The 19,864-nt window shown below is 62.3% G+C and overlaps 1 protein-coding gene across 1 annotated transcript in view; it reads right to left on the bottom strand.

The window, feature by feature from the left end:
• Positions 1-3,190: 3,190 nt before the first annotated feature.
• The window catches only part of LOC137367168 (mucin-1-like), a 41,216-nt gene continuing 24,542 nt past the window's right edge, over positions 3,191-19,864 (bottom strand). Inside the window, exons 4-6 of the mRNA XM_068028604.1 lie at positions 4,553-4,852; positions 3,752-4,124; positions 3,191-3,639 (exon numbers count right to left, since the gene is read on the bottom strand). Coding sequence (XP_067884705.1) covers positions 3,191-3,639; positions 3,752-4,124; positions 4,553-4,852 — 1,122 coding nt within the window. The remainder of the gene's footprint in view (positions 3,640-3,751; positions 4,125-4,552; positions 4,853-19,864) is intronic.

The raw sequence follows: 19,864 nt of genomic DNA on the forward strand, positions 1-19,864 counted from the left end.
TTGGTGCCAGGCGAGAGCAGTTTGCTATTGGGGTGTGATGCAGGGCAGGAGCAGTTTTGGTGCCGGGCGGGTGCGGTTTGGTATCGGGGTGTGATGCCTGGCCGGAGCATTTGGTGCTGGGCGTGAGCACTTTAGTATCAGGGTGTGATGCCCGGAGGGACCAGTTTGGTGCTGAGCGGGAGCAGTTTTGTATCAGGGTGTGATGCTCGGAGGGAACAGTTTGGTGTTGGGCGAGAGCAGTTTGGTATCGGGGTGTGATGCCGGGCGGGAGCAGTTTGGTGCTGGGAGGGAGCGGTTTGGTATCAGCGTGTGATGCCGCGCAGGAGCAGTCTGGTATCGGTGTTTGATGCCGGGCGGGAGCAGTTTGGTATCAGGGTGTGATGTCGGGCAGGAGCAGTTTGGTATCGGGGAGTGATGCCGGGCAGGAGCAGTATGGTGCCGCGCGGGTGTGATGCCGGGCGGGTGCAGTTTGGTGCTGTGCGGTAGCAATTTGGCATCGGGGTGTGATGCCGAGCGGGAGCAGTTTGGCGCTGGGAGGGAGCGGTTTGGTATCAGGGTGTGATGCCGCGCAGGAGCAGTCTGGTATCGGTGTTTGATGCCGGGCGGGAGCAGTTTGGTATCAGGGTGTGATGTCGGGCAGGAGCAGTTTGGTATCTGTGTGTGATGCCGGGCGGGAGCAGTCTGGTGCCGGGCGGGAGCGGATTGGTATCGGGTGGGATGCTGGGCGGGAGCAGTTTGGTGCCGGGCGGGTGCAGTTTGGTATCGGGGTGGGACCCCGGGCGGGAGCAGTTTGGTGCCGGGCGGGAGCGGTTTGGTATCGGGTGGGATGCTGGGCGGGAGCAGTTTGGTGCTGGGCGGGAGCGGTTTGGTGTCGGCGTGTGATACTCGGCAGGGGCAGTTTGGTGCCGGGCGGGAGCAGCTTGGTATCGGGGTGTGATGCCGGGCGGGAGCAGTTTGGTATCGGGGTGTGATGCCGGGCAGGAGCAGTTTGGTGCTGGGCGGGAGCAGTCTGGTGCTGGGCGGGAGCAGTTTGATGCTGGGTGGGAGTGGTTTGGTATCAGGGTGTAATGCTCGGAGGGAGCAGTTTGGTGCCGGGCGGGAGTGGTTCGGTATCGGGGAGTGATGCCGGGCAGGAGCAGTTTGGGATCAGGTGTGATGCCGGGCGGGAGCAGTTTGATATCAGGTGTGAAGCCCGGAGGGAGCAGTTTGGTGCCGGGCGGGAGCGGTTTGGTATCGGTGTGTGATGCCGGGCGGGAGCTGATTGGTGCCAGGCGGGAGTGGTTTGGTGCCGGGCGGGAGCTGTTTGGTATCAGGTGTGAAGCCCTGAGGAAGTAGTTTGTGCTGGGCGGGAGCGGTTTTGTATCGGGGTGTGATGCCGGGCGGGAGCGGTTTGGTATCGGGGTGTGATGCCGGGCGGGAGCAGTTTGCTGCCTGGTGGATGCCGTTTGGTATCGGGCTGTGACGCCGAGCGGGAGCAGTTTGGTGCCAGGCCGGAGCAGTTTGGTATCAGGTGTGAAGCCCGGAGGGAGCAGTTTGGTGCTGGGCGGGAGCGGTTTGGTATCGGGGTGTGATGCCGGGCGGGAGCAGTTTGGTGCTGGGCGTGAGCGGTTTGTTATCGGGGTGTGTTGCCGGGCGGGAGCAGTTTGGTATCAGGGTGTGATGCCCGGAGGGAACAGTTTGGTGCCGGGCGAGAGCAGTTTGGTATTGGGGTGTGATGCCGGGCGGGAGCAGTTTGGTGCTGGGCGGGAGCGGTTGATATCAGGGTGTGATGCCGGGCGGGACCAGTTTGGTATCAGGGTGTGATGCCCGGAGGGAACAGTTTGGTGCCGGGCGAGAGCAGTTTGGTATTGGGGTGTGATGCAGGGCAGGAGCAGTTTGGTGCCGGGCGGGTGCGGTTTGGTATCGGGGTCGAATGCCTGGCCGGAGCATTTGGTGCTGGGCGTGAGCACTTTAGTATCAGGGTGTGATGCTCGGAGGGAACAGTTTGGTGTTGGGCGAGAGCAGTTTGGTATCGGGGTGTGATGCCGGGCGGGAGCAGTTTGGTGCTGGGAGGGAGCGGTTTGGTATCAGCGTGTGATGCCGCGCAGGAGCAGTCTGGTATCGGTGTTTGATGCCGGGCGGGAGCAGTTTGGTATCAGGGTGTGATGTCGGGCAGGAGCAGTTTGGTATCGGGGAGTGATGCCGGGCAGGAGCAGTATGGTGCCGGGCGGGTGTGATGCCGGGCGGGTGCAGTTTGGTGCTGTGCGGTAGCAATTTGGCATCGGGGTGTGATGCCGGGCGGGAGCAGTTTGGTGTCGGGGTGTGATGCCGAGCGGGAGCAGTTTGGTGCCGAGCAAGAGCAGTTTGGTATCAGGTGTGAAGCCCCGGAGGGAGCAGTTTGGTGCTGGGCGGGAGCGGTTTGGTCACGGGGTGTGATGCCGCGCGGGAGCAGATTGTTATCGGGGTTTGATGCCAGGCGGGTGCTGTTTGGTGCCGGGCGGGAGCGGTTTGGTATGGGGGCGTGATGCCAGGCGGGAGCAGTTTGGTATCAGGTGTGAAGCCCGGAGGGAGCAGTTTGGTGCTGGGCGGGAGCGGTTTGGTGCCGGGCGAGAGCTGTTTGGTATCGGGGTGTGATGCCGGGCGGGAGCAGTTTGGTATCGGGGTTTGATACCAGGCGGGTGCTGTTTGGTGCCGGGCGGGAGCGGTTTGGTATTGGGGCGTGATGCCAGGCGGGAGCAGTTTGGTATCAGGTGTGAAGCCCGGAGGGAGCAGTTTGGTGCTGGGCGGGAGCTGTTTGGTGCCGGGCGGGAGCTGTTTGGTATCGGGGTGTGACGCCGGGCTGGAGCGGTTTGGTATCGGGGTGTGATGTCGTGCGGGAGCGGGTTGGTATTGGGCTGTGATGCCGGGTGGGAGCAATTTGGTGCTGGGCGGGAGCGGTTTGGTATTGGGGCGTGATGCCGGGCGGGAGCAGTTTGGTATCGGGGTGTGATGCCGGGCGGGAGCAGTTTGGTATCGGGGTGTGATGCTCGGAAGTAGCAGTTTGGTGCCGGGATTGAGTGGTTTGGTATCGGGGTGTGATGTCGTGCGGGAGCGGGTTGGTATTGGGCTGTGATGCCGGGTGGGAGCAATTTGGTGCTGGGCGGGAGCGGTTTGGTATTGGTGTGTGATGCTGGGCGGAAGCAGTTTGGTGCTGGGCAGGAGCGGTTTGGTATCAGGGTGTGATGCCGGGCGGGAGCAGTTTGGTGCCGGGCGGGAGAAGTTTGGTATCGGGGTGTGATGCCGGGCGGATGCAGTTTGTTATCGGGGTGTGATGGTCGGAGGGAGCAGTTTGGTATCGGGGTGTGATGCCGGACGGGAGCAGTTTGGTATTGGGGTGTGATGACGGGCGGGAGCAGTTTGGTGCCGGGCGGGAGCGGTTTGGTATCGGGGTGTGATGTCGGTGGGAGCACTTTGGTGCTGGGCGCGAGCGATTTGGTATCAGGGTGTGATGCCCGGAGGGACCAGTTTGGTGCCGGGCGAGAGCAGTTTGGTGTCGGGGTGTGATGCCGGGCGGGAGCAGTTTGGTATCGGGGTGTGATGCCCGGAAGTAGCAGTTTGGTGACGGGCGGGAGTGGTTTGGTATCGGGGTGTGATGTCGTGCGGGAGCGGGTTTGTATTGGGCTGTGATGCCGGGCGGTAGCAGTTTGGTGCTGGGCGGGAGCGGTTTGGTATTGGTGTGTGATGCTGGGCGGGAGCAGTTTGGTGCTGGGCGGGAGCGGTTTGGTATCTGGGCGTGATGCCGGGCGGGAGCAGTTTGGTGCCGGGCGGGAGAAGTTTGGTATCGGGGTGTGATCCTGGGCTGATGCAGTTTGGTATCGGGGTGTGATGCCGGGCGGGAGCAGTTTGGTATCGGGGTGTGATGCCCGGAAGTAGCAGTTTGGTGCCGGGTGGGAGTGGATTGGTATCGGGGTGTGATGTCGTGCGAGAGCGGGTTTGTATTGGGCTGTGATGCCGGGCGGCAGCAGTTTGGTGCTGGGCAGGAGCGGTTTGGTATTGGTGTGTGATTCTGGGCGGGAGCAGTTTGGTGCTGGGCGGGAGCGGTTTGGTATCAGGGCGTGATGCCGGGCGGATGCAGTTTGGTATCGGGGTGAGATGCCGGCCGGGAGCTGTTTGGTATCGTGGTGTGATGCCGGGCGGGAGCAGTTTGGTGCCGGTCGGGTGTGGTTTGGTATCGGGGTGTGATGTCGGGTGGGAGCAGTTTGGTGCTGGGCGGGAGCGGTTTGGTATCACGGTTTGATGCCGGGCGGGAGCAGTTTGGTGCCGGGCGGGAGCAGTTTGGTATCAGGTGTGAAGCCCGGAGGGAGCAGTTTGGTGCTGGGCGGGAGCGGTTTGGTGCCGGGCGGGAGCTGTTTGGTGTCAGGGTGTGATGCCGGGCGGGAGCAGTTTGGTATCGGGGTTTGATGCCAGGCGGGTGCTGTTTGGTGCCGGGCGGGAGCGGTTTGGTATTGGGGCGTGATGCCAGGCGGGAGCAGTTTGGTATCAGGTGTGAAGCCCGGAGGGAGCAGTTTGGTGCTGGGCGGGAGCGGTTTAGTGCCGGGCGGGAGCTGTTTGGTATCGGGGTGTGACGCCGGGCTGGAGCGGTTTGGTATCGGAGTGTCATGCCGGGCGGGAGCAGTTTGGTATCGGGGTGTGATGCCGGGCGGGAGCAGTTTGGTATCGGGGTGTGAAGCTCGGAAGTAGCAGTTTGGTGCCGGGATTGAGTGGTTTGGTATCGGGGTGTGATGTCGTGCGGGAGCGGGTTGGTATTGGGCTGTGATGCCGGGTGGGAGCAATTTGGTGCTGGGCTGGAGCGGTTTGGTTTTGGTGTGTGATGCTGGGCGGAAGCAGTTTGGTGCTGGGCAGGAGCGGATTGGTATCAGGCTGTGATGCCGGGCGGGAGCAGTTTGGTGCCGGGCGGGAGAAGTTTGGTATCGGGGTGTGATGCCGGGCGGATGCAGTTTGTTATCGGGGTGTGATGCTCGGAGGGAGCAGTTTGGTATCGGGGTGTGATGCCGGACGGGAGCAGTTTGGTATCGGGGTGTGATGACGGGCGGGAGCAGTTTGGTGCCGGGCGGGAGCGGTTTGGTATCGGGGTGTGATGTCGGGTGGGAGCAGTTTGGTGCTGGGCGCGAGCGATTTGGTATCAGGGTGTGATGCCCGGAGGGACCAGTTTGGTGCCGGGCGAGAGCAGTTTGGTGTCGGGGTGTGATGCCGGGCGGGAGCAGTTTGGTATCGGGGTGTGATGCCCGGAAGTAGCAGTTTGGTGACGGGCAGGAGTGGTTTGGTATCGGGGTGTGATGTCGTGCGGGAGCGGGTTTGTATAGGGCTGTGATGCCGGGCGGTAGCAGTTTGGTGCTGGGCGGGAGCAGTTTGGTATTGGTGTGTGATGCTGGGCGGGAGCAGTTTGGTGCTGGGCGGGAGCGGTTTGGTATCTGGGCGGGAGCGGTTTGGTATCACGGTTTGATGCCGGGCGGGAGCAGTTTGGTATAAGGTGTGAAGCCCGGAGGGAGCAGTTTGGTGCTGTGTGGGAGCGGTTTGGTATCGGGGTGTGATGCCGGGCGGGAGCGGTTTGGTATCGGGGTGTGATGCCGGGCGGGAGCAGTTTGGTGCCTGGTGGGTGCGGTTTGGTATCGGGGTGTGATGCCGAGCGGGAGCAGTTTGGTGCCGGGCCGGAGCAGTTTGGTATCAGGTGTGACGCCCGGAGGGAGCAGTTTGGTGCTGGGAGGGAGCGGTTTGGTATCGGGGTGTGATGCCGGGCAGGAGAAGTTTGGGGCCGGGCGTGAGCAGTTTGGTATCAGTGTGTGGTGCCCGGAGGGACCAGTTTGGTGCTGTGCGCGAGCAGTTTGGTATCAGGGTGTGATGCCCGGAGGGAACAGTTTGGTGCCGGGCGAGAGCAGTTTGGTATCAGGGTGTGATGTCAGGCAGGTGCAGTTTGGTATCGGGGAGTGATGCCGGGCGGGAGCAGTTTGGCATCAGGGTGTAATGCCGGGCGGGAGCAGTTTGGTATCGGGGTGTGATGCCCGGAGGGAGCAGTTTGGTATCGGGGTGTGATGCCGTGCGTGAGCAGTTTGGTATCGGGGTTTGATGCCGGGCGGGAGCAGTTTGGTGCCGGGCGGGAGCAGTTTGGTATCGGGCTGTGATGCTGTGAGTGAGCAGTTTGGTATCGGGGTTTGATGCCAGGCGGGAGCTGTTTGGTGCCGGGCGGGAGCGGTTTGGTACTGGTGTGTGATTCTGGGCGGGAGCAGTTTGGTGCTGGGCGGGAGCGGTTTGGTATCAGGGCGTGATGCCGGGCGCTAGCAGTTTGGTGCCGGGCGGGAGAAGTTTGGTATCGGGGTGAGATGCCGGCCGGGAGCTGTTTGGTATCGGGGTGTGATGCCGGGCGGGAGCAGTTTGGTGCCGGTCAGGTGTGGTTTGGTATCGGGGTGTGATGTCGGGTGGGAGCAGTTTGGTGCTGGGCGGGAGCGGTTTGGTATCACGGTTTGATGCCGGGCGGGAGCAGTTTGGTGCCGTGCGGGAGCAGTTTGGTATCAGGTGTGAAGCCCGGAGGGAGCAGTTTGGTGCTGTGCGGGAGCGGTTTGGTATCGGGGTGTGATGCCGGGCAGGAGCGGTTTGGTATCGGGGTGTGATGCCGAGCGGGTGCAGTTTGGTGCCGGGCCGGAGCAGTTTGGTATCAGGTGTGAAGCCCGGAGGGAGCAGTTTGGTGCTGGGAGGGAGCGGTTTGGTATCGGGGTGTGATGCCGTGCGGGAGCAGTTTGGTGCTGGGCGGGAGCGGTTTGGTGTCGGGGTGTGATGCCGGGCGGGAGAAATTTGGGGCCGGGCGTGAGCAGTTTGGTATCAGGGTGTGATGCCCGGAGGGACCAGTTTGGTGCTGGGCGCGATCAGTTTGGTATCAGGGTGTGATGCCCGGAGGGAACAGTTTGGTGCCGGGCGAGAGCAGTTTGGTATCAGGGTGTGATGTCAGGCAGGTGCAGTTTGGTATCAGGGAGTGATGCCGGGCGGGAGCAGTTTGGCATCAGGGTGTAATGCCGGGCGGGAGCAGTTTGGTATCGGGGTGTGATGCCCAGAGGGAGCAGTTTGGTATCGGGGTGTGATGCCGTGCGTGAGCAGTTTGGTATCGGGGTTTGATGCCGGGCGGGAGCAGTTTGGTGCCGGGCGGGAGCAGTTTGGTATCGGGCTGTGATGCCGTGAGTGAGCAGTTTGGTATCGGGGTTTGATGCCAGGCGGGAGCTGTTTGGTGCTGGGCGGGAGCGGTTTGGTATCGGGGTGTGATGCCGGGCGGGAGCAGTTTGGTGCTGGGCGGGAGTGGGTTGGTATCGGGGTGTGATGCCGGCCGGGAGCGGTTTGGTATCGGGGTGTGATGCCGGGCGGGAGCAGTTTGGTGCCGCTCGGTTGTGGTTTGTTATCGGGGTGTGATGTCGGGTGGGAGCAGTTTGGTGCTTGGCGGGAGCGGTTTGGTATCAGGGTGTGATGCCGGGCGGGAGCAGGTTGGTGCCGGTCGGGTGTGGTTTGGTATCGGGGTGTGATGTCGGGTGGGAGCAGTTTGGTGCTGGGCGGGAGCGGTTTGGTATCACGGTTTGATGCCGGGCGGGAGCAGTTTGGTGCCGTGCGGGAGCAGTTTGGTATCAGGTGTGAAGCCCGGAAGGAGCAGTTTGGTGCTGGGCGGGAGCGATTTGGTATTGGGGTGTGATGCCGGCCGGGAGCGGTTTGGTATCGGGGTGTGATGCCGGGCGGGAGCAGTTTGGTGCCGCTCGGTTGTGGTTTGTTATCGGGGTGTGATGTCGGGTGGGAGCAGTTTGGTGCTGGGCGGGAGCGGTTTGGTACCAGGGTGTGATGCCCGGAGGGACCAGTTTGGTGCCGGGCGAGAGCAGTTTGGTGTCGGGGTGTGATGCCGGGCGGGTGCAGTTTGGTATCGCGGTGTGATGCTGGGCGGGAGCAGTTTGGTATCAGGGTGTGATGCCCGGAGGGACCAGTTTGGTGCTGGGCACGAGCAGTTTGGTATCAGGGTGTGATGCCCGGAGGGAACAGTTTGGTGCCGGGCGAGAGCAGTTTGGTATCAGGGTGTGATGTCAGGCAGGTGCAGTTTGGTATCGGGGAGTGATGCCGGGCGGGAGCAATTTGGCATCAGGGTGTAATGCCGGGCGGGAGCAGTTTGGTATCGGGGTGTGATGCACGGACGGAGCAGTTTGGTATCGGGGTGTAATGCCGGGCGGGAGCAGTTTGGTATCGGGGTGTGATGCCCGGAGGGAGCCGTTTGGTATCGGGCTGTGATGCTGTGAGTGAGCAGTTTGGTATCGGGGTTTGATGCCAGGCGGGAGCTGTTTGGTGCCGGGCGGGAGCGGTTTGGTATCGGGGTGTGATGCCGGGCGGGAGCAGTTTGGTGCTGGGCGGGTGTGGGTTGGTATCGGGGTGTGATGTCGTGCGGGAGCGGGTTTGTATTGGGCTGTGATGCCGGGCGGTAGCAGTTTGGTGCTGGGCGGGAGCGGTTTTGTATTGGTGTGTGATTCTGGGCGGGAGCAGTTTGGTGTTGGGCGGGAGCGGTTTGGTATCAGGGCGTGATGCCGGGCGGTAGCAGTTTGGTGCCGGGCGGGAGAAGTTTGGTATCGGGGTGTGATCCCGGGCGGATGCAGTTTGGTATCGGGGTGAGATACCGGCCGGGAGCTGTTTGGTATCGGGGTGTGATGCCGAGCGGGAGCAGTTTGGTGCCGGTCGGGTGTGGTTTAGTATCGGGGTGTGATGTCGGGTGGGAGCAGTTTGGTGCTGGGCGGGAGCGGTTTGGTATCACGGTTTGATGCCGGGAGGGAGCAGTTTGGTGCTGTGCGGGAGCGGTTTGGTATCGGGGTGTGATGCCGGGCAGGAGCGGTTTGGTATCGGGGTGTGATGCCGGGCGGGAGCAGTTTGGTGCCTGGTGGGTGCGGTTTGGTATCGGGGTGTGATGCCGAGCGGGTGCAGTTTGGTGCCGGGCCGGAGCAGTTTGGTATCAGGTGTGAAGCCCGGAGGGAGCAGTTTGGTGCTGGGAGGGAGCGGTTTGGTATCGGGGTGTGATGCCGTGCGGGAGCAGTTTGGTGCTGGGCGGGAGCGGTTTGGTGTCGGGGTGTGATGCCGGGCGGGAGAAATTTGGGGCCGGGCGTGAGCAGTTTGGTATCAGGGTGTGATGCCCGGAGGGACCAGTTTGGTGCTGGGCGCGATCAGTTTGGTATCAGGGTGTGATGCCCGGAGGGAACAGTTTGGTGCCGGGCGAGAGCAGTTTGGTATCAGGGTGTGATGTCAGGCAGGTGCAGTTTGGTATCGGGGAGTGATGCCGGGCGGGAGCAGTTTGGCATCAGGGTGTAATGCCGGGCGGGAGCAGTTTGGTATCGGGGTGTGATGCCCAGAGGGAGCAGTTTGGTATCGGGGTGTGATGCCGTGCGTGAGCAGTTTGGTATCGGGGTTTGATGCCGGGCGGGAGCAGTTTGGTGCCGGGCGGGAGCAGTTTGGTATCGGGCTGTGATGCCGTGAGTGAGCAGTTTGGTATCGGGGTTTGATGCCAGGCGGGAGCTGTTTGGTGCTGGGCGGGAGCGGTTTGGTATCGGGGTGTGATGCCGGGCGGGAGCAGTTTGGTGCTGGGCGGGAGTGGGTTGGTATCGGGGTGTGATGCCGGGCGGGAGCGATTTGGTGCCGGGCGGGAGCTGTTTGGTATCGGGGTGTGATGCCGTGCGGGTGCAGTTTGGTATCCCTGTGTGATGCCGGGCGGGAGCAGTTTGGTATCGGGGTGTGATGCCCGGAAGTAGCAGTTTGGTGCCGGGCGGGAGTGGTTTGGTATCGTGGTGTGATGTCGTGCGGGAGCGGGTTTGTATTGGGCTGTGATGCCGGGCGGTAGCAGTTTGGTGCTGGGCGGGAGCGGTTTGGTATTGATGTGTGATTCTGGGCGGGAGCAGTTTGGTGCTGGGCAGGAGCGGTTTGGTATCAGGGCGTGATGCCGGGCGGTAGCAGTTTGGTGCCGGGCGGGAGAAGTTTGGTATCGGGGTGTGATGCCCGGAAGTAGCAGTTTGGTGCCGGGCGGGAGTGGTTTGGTATCGGGGTGTGATGTCGTGCGGGAGCGGGTTTGTATTGGGCTGTGATGCCGGGCGGTAGCAGTTTGGTGCTGGGCGGGAGCGGTTTGGTATTGGGCTGTGATGCCGGGCGGTAGCAGTTTGGTGCTGGGCGGGAGCGGTTTGGTATTGGTGTGTGATGCTGGGCGGGAGCAGTTTGGTGCTGGGCAGCAGCGGTTTGGTATCTGGGCGTGATGCCGGGTGGGAGAATTTTGATGCCGGGCGGGAAAAGTTTGGTATCGGGGTGTGATCCCGGGCTGATGCAGTTTGGTATCGGGGTGTGATGCCGGGCGGGAGCAGTTTGGTATCGGGGTGTGATGCCCGGAAGTAGTAGTTTGGTGCCGGGCGGGAGTGGTTTGGTATCGGGGTGTGATGTCGTGTGGGAGCGGGTTTGTATTGGGCTGTGATGCCGGGCGGTAGCAGTTTGGTGCTGGGCGTGAGCGGTTTGGTATTGGTGTGTGATTCTGGGCGGGAGCAGTTTGGTGCGGGGCGGGAGCGGTTTGGTATCAGGGCGTGATGCCGGGCGGTAGCAGTTTGGTGCCGGGCGGGAGAAGTTTGGTATCGGGGTTTGATCCCGGGCGGATGAAGTTTGGTATCGGGGTGAGATGTCGGCCGGGAGCTGTTTGGTATCGGGGTGTGATGCCGGGCGGGAGCAGTTTGGTGCCGGTCGTGTGTGGTTTGGTATCGGGGTGTGATGTCGGGTGGGAGCAGTTTGGTGCTGGGCGGGAGTGGTTTGGTATCACGGTTTGATGCCGGGCGGGAGCAGTTTGGTATAAGGTGTGAAGCCCGGAGGGAGCAGTTTGGTGCTGTGTGGGAGCGGTTTGGTATCGGGGTGTGATGCCGGGCGGGAGCGGTTTGGTATCGGGGTGTGATGCCGGGCGGGAGCAGTTTGGTGCCTGGTGGGTGCGGTTTGGTATCGGGGTGTGATGCCGAGCGGGAGCAGTTTGGTGCCGGGCCGGAGCAGTTTGGTATCAGGTGTGACGCCCGGAGGGAGCAGTTTGGTGCTGGGAGGGAGCGGTTTGGTATCGGGGTGTGATGCCGGGCAGGAGAAGTTTGGGGCCGGGCGTGAGCAGTTTGGTATCAGTGTGTGGTGCCCAGAGGGACCAGTTTGGTGCTGTGCGCGAGCAGTTTGGTATCAGGGTGTGATGCCCGGAGGGAACAGTTTGGTGCCGGGCGAGAGCAGTTTGGTATCAGGGTGTGATGTCAGGCAGGTGCAGTTTGGTATCGGGGAGTGATGCCGGGCGGGAGCAGTTTGGCATCAGGGTGTAATGCCGGGCGGGAGCAGTTTGGTATCGGGGTGTGATGCCCGGAGGGAGCAGTTTGGTATCGGGGTGTGATGCCGTGCGTGAGCAGTTTGGTATCGGGGTTTGATGCCGGGCGGGAGCAGTTTGGTGCCGGGCGGGAGCAGTTTGGTATCGGGCTGTGATGCTGTGAGTGAGCAGTTTGGTATCGGGGTTTGATGCCAGGCGGGAGCTGTTTGGTGCTGGGCGGGAGCGGTTTGGTACTGGTGTGTGATTCTGGGCGGGAGCAGTTTGGTGCTGGGCGGGAGCGGTTTGGTATCAGGGCGTGATGCCGGGCGCTAGCAGTTTGGTGCCGGGCGGGAGAAGTTTGGTATCGGGGTGAGATGCCGGCCGGGAGCTGTTTGGTATCGGGGTGTGATGCCGGGCGGGAGCAGTTTGGTGCCGGTCGGGTGTGGTTTGGTATCGGGGTGTGATGTCGGGTGGGAGCAGTTTGGTGCTGGGCGGGAGCGGTTTGGTATCACGGTTTGATGCCGGGCGGGAGCAGTTTGGTGCCGTGCGGGAGCAGTTTGGTATCAGGTGTGAAGCCCGGAGGGAGCAGTTTGGTGCTGGGCGGGAGCGGTTTGGTATTGGGGTGTGATGCCGGCCGGGAGCGGTTTGGTATCGGGGTGTGATGCCGGGCGGGAGCAGTTTGGTGCCGCTCGGTTGTGGTTTGTTATCGGGGTGTGATGTCGGGTGGGAGCAGTTTGGTGCTGGGCGGGAGCGGTTTGGTATCAGGGTGTGATGCCCGGAGGGACCAGTTTGGTGCCGGGCGAGAGCAGTTTGGTGTCGGGGTGTGATGCCGGGCGGGTGCAGTTTGGTATCGCGGTGTGATGCTGGGCGGGAGCAGTTTGGTATCAGGGTGTGATGCCCGGAGGGACCAGTTTGGTGCTGGGCACGAGCAGTTTGGTATCAGGGTGTGATGCCCGGAGGGAACAGTTTGGTGCCGGGCGAGAGCAGTTTGGTATCAGGGTGTGATGTCAGGCAGGTGCAGTTTGGTATCGGGGAGTGATGCCGGGCGGGAGCAATTTGGCATCAGGGTGTAATGCCGGGCGGGAGCAGTTTGGTATCGGGGTGTGATGCACGGACGGAGCAGTTTGGTATCGGGGTGTAATGCCGGGCGGGAGCAGTTTGGTATCGGGGTGTGATGCCCGGAGGGAGCCGTTTGGTATCGGGCTGTGATGCTGTGAGTGAGCAGTTTGGTATCGGGGTTTGATGCCAGGCGGGAGCTGTTTGGTGCCGGGCGGGAGCGGTTTGGTATCTGGGTGTGATGCCGGGCGGGAGCAGTTTGGTGCTGGGCGGGTGTGGGTTGGTATCGGGGTGTGATGTCGTGCGGGAGCGGGTTTGTATTGGGCTGTGATGCCGGGCGGTAGCAGTTTGGTGCTGGGCGGGAGCGATTTTGTATTGGTGTGTGATTCTGGGCGGGAGCAGTTTGGTGTTGGGCGGGAGCGGTTTGGTATCAGGGCGTGATGCCGGGCGGTAGCAGTTTGGTGCCGGGCGGGAGAAGTTTGGTATCGGGGTGTGATCCCGGGCGGATGCAGTTTGGTATCGGGGTGAGATACCGGCCGGGAGCTGTTTGGTATCGGGGTGTGATGCCGAGCGGGAGCAGTTTGGTGCCGGTCGGGTGTGGTTTAGTATCGGGGTGTGATGTCGGGTGGGAGCAGTTTGGTGCTGGGCGGGAGCGGTTTGGTATCACGGTTTGATGCCGGGCGGGAGCAGTTTGGTGCCAGGCGATAGCAGTTTGGTATCAGGTGTGAAGCCCGGAGGGAGCAGTTTGGTGCTGTGCGGGAGCGGTTTGGTATCGGGGTGTGATGCCGGGCAGGAGCGGTTTGGTATCGGGGTGTGATGCCGGGCGGGAGCAGTTTGGTGCCTGGTGGGTGCGGTTTGGTATCGGGGTGTGATGCCGAGCGGGTGCAGTTTGGTGCCGGGCCGGAGCAGTTTGGTATCAGGTGTGAAGCCCGGAGGGAGCAGTTTGGTGCTGGGAGGGAGCGGTTTGGTATCGGGGTGTGATGCCGTGCGGGAGCAGTTTGGTGCTGGGCGGGAGCGGTTTGGTGTCGGGGTGTGATGCCGGGCGGGAGAAATTTGGGGCCGGGCGTGAGCAGTTTGGTATCAGGGTGTGATGCCCGGAGGGACCAGTTTGGTGCTGGGCGCGATCAGTTTGGTATCAGGGTGTGATGCCCGGAGGGAACAGTTTGGTGCCGGGCGAGAGCAGTTTGGTATCGGGGTGTGATGTCAGGCAGGTGCAGTTTGGTATCGGGGAGTGATGCCGGGCGGGAGCAGTTTGGCATCAGGGTGTAATGCCGGGCGGGAGCAGTTTGGTATCGGGGTGTGATGCCCAGAGGGAGCAGTTTGGTATCGGGGTGTGATGCCGTGCGTGAGCAGTTTGGTATCGGGGTTTGATGCCGGGCGGGAGCAGTTTGGTGCCGGGCTGGAGCAGTTTGGTATCGGGCTGTGATGCCGTGAGTGAGCAGTTTGGTATCGGGGTTTGATGCCAGGCGGGAGCTGTTTGGTGCTGGGCGGGAGCGGTTTGGTATCGGGGTGTGATGCCGGGCGGGAGCAGTTTGGTGCTGGGGTGTGATGCCGGGCGGGAGCAGTTTGGTGCCGGTCGGGTGTGGTTTGGTATCGGGGTGTGATGTCGGGTGGGAGCAGTTTGGTGCTGGGCGGGAGCGGTTTGGTATCACGGTTTGATGCCGGGCGGGAGCAGTTTGGTGCCGTGCGGGAGCAGTTTGGTATCAGGTGTGAAGCCCGGAGGGAGCAGTTTGGTGCTGGGCGGGAGCGGTTTGGTATTGGGGTGTGATGCCGGCCGGGAGCGGTTTGGTATCGGGGTGTGATGCCGGGCGGGAGCAGTTTGGTGCCGCTCGGTTGTGGTTTGTTATCGGGGTGTGATGTCGGGTGGGAGCAGTTTGGTGCTGGGCGGGAGCGGTTTGGTATCAGGGTGTGATGCCCGGAGGGACCAGTTTGGTGCCGGGCGAGAGCAGTTTGGTGTCGGGGTGTGATGCCGGGCGGGTGCAGTTTGGTATCGCGGTGTGATGCTGGGCGGGAGCAGTTTGGTATCAGGGTGTGATGCCCGGAGGGACCAGTTTGGTGCTGGGCACGAGCAGTTTGGTATCAGGGTGTGATGCCCGGAGGGAACAGTTTGGTGCCGGGCGAGAGCAGTTTGGTATCAGGGTGTGATGTCAGGCAGGTGCAGTTTGGTATCGGGGAGTGATGCCGGGCGGGAGCAATTTGGCATCAGGGTGTAATGCCGGGCGGGAGCAGTTTGGTATCGGGGTGTGATGCACGGACGGAGCAGTTTGGTATCGGGGTGTAATGCCGGGCGGGAGCAGTTTGGTATCGGGGTGTGATGCCCGGAGGGAGCCGTTTGGTATCGGGCTGTGATGCTGTGAGTGAGCAGTTTGGTATCGGGGTTTGATGCCAGGCGGGAGCTGTTTGGTGCCGGGCGGGAGCGGTTTGGTATCGGGGTGTGATGCCGGGCGGGAGCAGTTTGGTGCTGGGCGGGTGTGGGTTGGTATCGGGGTGTGATGTCGTGCGGGAGCGGGTTTGTATTGGGCTGTGATGCCGGGCGGTAGCAGTTTGGTGCTGGGCGGGAGCGATTTTGTATTGGTGTGTGATTCTGGGCGGGAGCAGTTTGGTGTTGGGCGGGAGCGGTTTGGTATCAGGGCGTGATGCCGGGCGGTAGCAGTTTGGTGCCGGGCGGGAGAAGTTTGGTATCGGGGTGTGATCCCGGGCGGATGCAGTTTGGTATCGGGGTGAGATACCGGCCGGGAGCTGTTTGGTATCGGGGTGTGATGCCGAGCGGGAGCAGTTTGGTGCCGGTCGGGTGTGGTTTAGTATCGGGGTGTGATGTCGGGTGGGAGCAGTTTGGTGCTGGGCGGGAGCGGTTTGGTATCACGGTTTGATGCCGGGCGGGAGCAGTTTGGTGCCAGGCGATAGCAGTTTGGTATCAGGTGTGAAGCCCGGAGGGAGCAGTTTGGTGCTGTGCGGGAGCGGTTTGGTATCGGGGTGTGATGCCGGGCAGGAGCGGTTTGGTATCGGGGTGTGATGCCGGGCGGGAGCAGTTTGGTGCCTGGTGGGTGCGGTTTGGTATCGGGGTGTGATGCCGAGCGGGTGCAGTTTGGTGCCGGGCCGGAGCAGTTTGGTATCAGGTGTGAAGCCCGGAGGGAGCAGTTTGGTGCTGGGAGGGAGCGGTTTGGTATCGGGGTGTGATGCCGTGCGGGAGCAGTTTGGTGCTGGGCGGGAGCGGTTTGGTGTCGGGGTGTGATGCCGGGCGGGAGAAATTTGGGGCCGGGCGTGAGCAGTTTGGTATCAGGGTGTGATGCCCGGAGGGACCAGTTTGGTGCTGGGCGCGATCAGTTTGGTATCAGGGTGTGATGCCCGGAGGGAACAGTTTGGTGCCGGGCGAGAGCAGTTTGGTATCGGGGTGTGATGTCAGGCAGGTGCAGTTTGGTATCGGGGAGTGATGCCGGGCGGGAGCAGTTTGGCATCAGGGTGTAATGCCGGGCGGGAGCAGTTTGGTATCGGGGTGTGATGCCCAGAGGGAGCAGTTTGGTATCGGGGTGTGATGCCGTGCGTGAGCAGTTTGGTATCGGGGTTTGATGCCGGGCGGGAGCAGTTTGGTGCCGGGCTGGAGCAGTTTGGTATCGGGCTGTGATGCCGTGAGTGAGCAGTTTGGTATCGGGGTTTGATGCCAGGCGGGAGCTGTTTGGTGCTGGGCGGGAGCGGTTTGGTATCGGGGTGTGATGCCGGGCGGGAGCAGTTTGGTGCTGGGCGGGAGTGGGTTGGTATCGGGGTGTGATGCCGGCCGGGAGCGGTTTGGTATCGGGGTGTGATGCCGGGCGGGAGCAGTTTGGTGCCGCTCGGTTGTGGTTTGTTATCGGGGTGTGATGTCGGGTGGGAGCAGTTTGGTGCTTGGCGGGAGCGGTTTGGTATCAGGGTGTGATGCCGGGCGGGAGCAGTTTGGTGCCGTGCGGGAGCAGTTTGGTATCAGGTGTGAAGCCCGGAGGGAGCAGTTTGGTGCTGGGCGGGAGCGGTTTGGTATTGGGGTGTGATGCCGGCCGGGAGCGGTTTGGTATCGGGGTGTGATGCCGGGCGGGAGCAGTTTGGTGCCGCTCGGTTGTGGTTTGTTATCGGGGTGTGATGTCGGGTGGGAGCAGTTTGGTGCTGGGCGGGAGCGGTTTGGTATCAGGGTGTGATGCCCGGAGGGACCAGTTTGGTGCCGGGCGAGAGCAGTTTGGTGTCGGGGTGTGATGCCGGGCGGGTGCAGTTTGGTATCGCGGTGTGATGCTGGGCGGGAGCAGTTTGGTATCAGGGTGTGATGCCCGGAGGGACCAGTTTGGTGCTGGGCACGAGCAGTTTGGTATCAGGGTGTGATGCCCGGAGGGAACAGTTTGGTGCCGGGCGAGAGCAGTTTGGTATCAGGGTGTGATGTCAGGCAGGTGCAGTTTGGTATCGGGGAGTGATGCCGGGCGGGAGCAATTTGGCATCAGGGTGTAATGCCGGGCGGGAGCAGTTTGGTATCGGGGTGTGATGCACGGACGGAGCAGTTTGGTATCGGGGTGTAATGCCGGGCGGGAGCAGTTTGGTATCGGGGTGTGATGCCCGGAGGGAGCCGTTTGGTATCGGGCTGTGATGCTGTGAGTGAGCAGTTTGGTATCGGGGTTTGATGCCAGGCGGGAGCTGTTTGGTGCCGGGCGGGAGCGGTTTGGTATCGGGGTGTGATGCCGGGCGGGAGCAGTTTGGTGCTGGGCGGGTGTGGGTTGGTATCGGGGTGTGATGTCGTGCGGGAGCGGGTTTGTATTGGGCTGTGATGCCGGGCGGTAGCAGTTTGGTGCTGGGCGGGAGCGGTTTTGTATTGGTGTGTGATTCTGGGCGGGAGCAGTTTGGTGTTGGGCGGGAGCGGTTTGGTATCAGGGCGTGATGCCGGGCGGTAGCAGTTTGGTGCCGGGCGGGAGAAGTTTGGTATCGGGGTGAGATACCGGCCGGGAGCTGTTTGGTATCGGGGTGTGATGCCGAGCGGGAGCAGTTTGGTGCCGGTCGGGTGTGGTTTAGTATCGGGGTGTGATGTCGGGTGGGAGCAGTTTGGTGCTGGGCGGGAGCGGTTTGGTATCACGGTTTGATGCCGGGCGGGAGCAGTTTGGTGCCAGGCGATAGCAGTTTGGTATCAGGTGTGAAGCCCGGAGGGAGCAGTTTGGTGCTGTGCGGGAGCGGTTTGGTATCGGGGTGTGATGCCGGGCAGGAGCGGTTTGGTATCGGGGTGTGATGCCGGGCGGGAGCAGTTTGGTGCCTGGTGGGTGCGGTTTGGTATCGGGGTGTGATGCCGAGCGGGTGCAGTTTGGTGCCGGGCCGGAGCAGTTTGGTATCAGGTGTGAAGCCCGGAGGGAGCAGTTTGGTGCTGGGAGGGAGCGGTTTGGTATCGGGGTGTGATGCCGTGCGGGAGCAGTTTGGTGCTGGGCGGGAGCGGTTTGGTGTCGGGGTGTGATGCCGGGCGGGAGAAATTTGGGGCCGGGCGTGAGCAGTTTGGTATCAGGGTGTGATGCCCGGAGGGACCAGTTTGGTGCTGGGCGCGATCAGTTTGGTATCAGGGTGTGATGCCCGGAGGGAACAGTTTGGTGCCGGGCGAGAGCAGTTTGGTATCAGGGTGTGATGTCAGGCAGGTGCAGTTTGGTATCGGGGAGTGATGCCGGGCGGGAGCAGTTTGGCATCAGGGTGTAATGCCGGGCGGGAGCAGTTTGGTATCGGGGTGTGATGCCCAGAGGGAGCAGTTTGGTATCGGGGTGTGATGCCGTGCGTGAGCAGTTTGGTATCGGGGTTTGATGCCGGGCGGGAGCAGTTTGGTGCCGGGCGGGAGCAGTTTGGTATCGGGCTGTGATGCCGTGAGTGAGCAGTTTGGTATCGGGGTTTGATGCCAGGCGGGAGCTGTTTGGTGCTGGGCGGGAGCGGTTTGGTATCGGGGTGTGATGCCGGGCGGGAGCAGTTTGGTGCTGGGCGGGAGTGGGTTGGTATCGGGGTGTGATGCCGGGCGGGAGCGATTTGGTGCCGGGCGGGAGCTGTTTGGTATCGGGGTGTGATGCCGTGCGGGTGCAGTTTGGTATCCCTGTGTGATGCCGGGCGGGAGCAGTTTGGTATCGGGGTGTGATGCCCGGAAGTAGCAGTTTGGTGCCGGGCGGGAGTGGTTTGTTATCGGGGTGTGATGTCGTGCGGGAGCGGGTTTGTATTGGGCTGTGATGCCGGGCGGTAGCAGTTTGGTGCTGGGCGGGAGCGGTTTGGTATTGATGTGTGATTCTGGGCGGGAGCAGTTTGGTGCTGGGCGGGAGCGGTTTGGTATCAGGGCGTGATGCCGGGCGGTAGCAGTTTGGTGCCGGGCGGGAGAAGTTTGGTATCGGGGTGTGATGCCCGGAAGTAGCAGTTTGGTGCCGGGCGGGAGTGGTTTGGTATCGGGGTGTGATGTCGTGCGGGAGCGGGTTTGTATTGGGCTGTGATGCCGGGCGGTAGCAGTTTGGTGCTGGGCGGGAGCGGTTTGGTATTGGTGTGTGATTCTGGGCGGGAGCAGTTTGGTGCTGGGCGGGAGCGGTTTGGTATCAGGGCGTGATGCCGGGTGGTAGCAGTTTGGTGCCGGGCGGGAGAAGTTTGGTATCGGGGTGTGATCCCGCGCGGATGCAGTTTGGTATCGGGGTGAGATACCGGCCTGGAGCTGTTTGGTATCGGGGTGTGATGCCGGGCGGGAGCTGTTTGGTATCGGGGTGTGATCCCGGGCTGATGCAGTTTGGTATCGGGGTGTGATGCCGCCCTGGAGCTGTTTGGTATCGGGGTGTGATGCCGGGCGGGAGCAGTTTGGTGCCGGTCGGGTGTGGTTTGGTATCGGGGTGTGATGTCGGGTGGGAGCAGTTTGGTGCTGGGCGGGAGCGGTTTGGTATCACGGTTTGATGCCGGGCGGGAGCAGTTTGGTGCCGGGCGGGAGCAGTTTGGTATCAGGTGTGAAGCCCGGAGCGAGCAGTTTGGTGCTGTGCGGGAGCGGTTTGGTATCGGGGTGTGATGCCGGGCGGGAGCGGTTTGGTATCGGGGTGTGATGCCGGGCGGGAGCAGTTTGGTGCCTGGTGGGTGCGGTTTGGTATCGGGGTGTGATGCCGAGCGGGAGCAGTTTGGTGCCGGGCCGGAGCAGTTTGGTATCAGGTGTGAAGCCCGGAGGGAGCAGTTTGGTGCTGGGAGGGAGCGGTTTGGTATCGGGGTGTGATGCCGGGCGGGAGCAGTTTGGTGCTGGGCGGGAGCGGTTTGGTGTCGGGGTGTGATGCCGGGCGGGAGAAGTTTGGGGCCGGGCGTGAGCAGTTTGGTATCAGGGTGTGATGCCCGGACGCACCAGTTTGGTGCTGGGCGCGAGCAGTTTGGTATCAGGGTGTGATGCCCGGAGGGAACAGTTTGGTGCCGGGCGAGAGCAGTTTGGTATCAGGGTGTGATGTCAGGCTGGTGCAGTTTGGTATCGGGGAGTGATGCCGGGCGGGAGCAGTTTGGCATCAGGGTGTAATGCCG

This window comes from Heterodontus francisci, chromosome 3 (genome assembly GCF_036365525.1).
Source record: "Heterodontus francisci isolate sHetFra1 chromosome 3, sHetFra1.hap1, whole genome shotgun sequence".
Lineage (NCBI taxonomy): Eukaryota > Metazoa > Chordata > Chondrichthyes > Heterodontiformes > Heterodontidae > Heterodontus > Heterodontus francisci.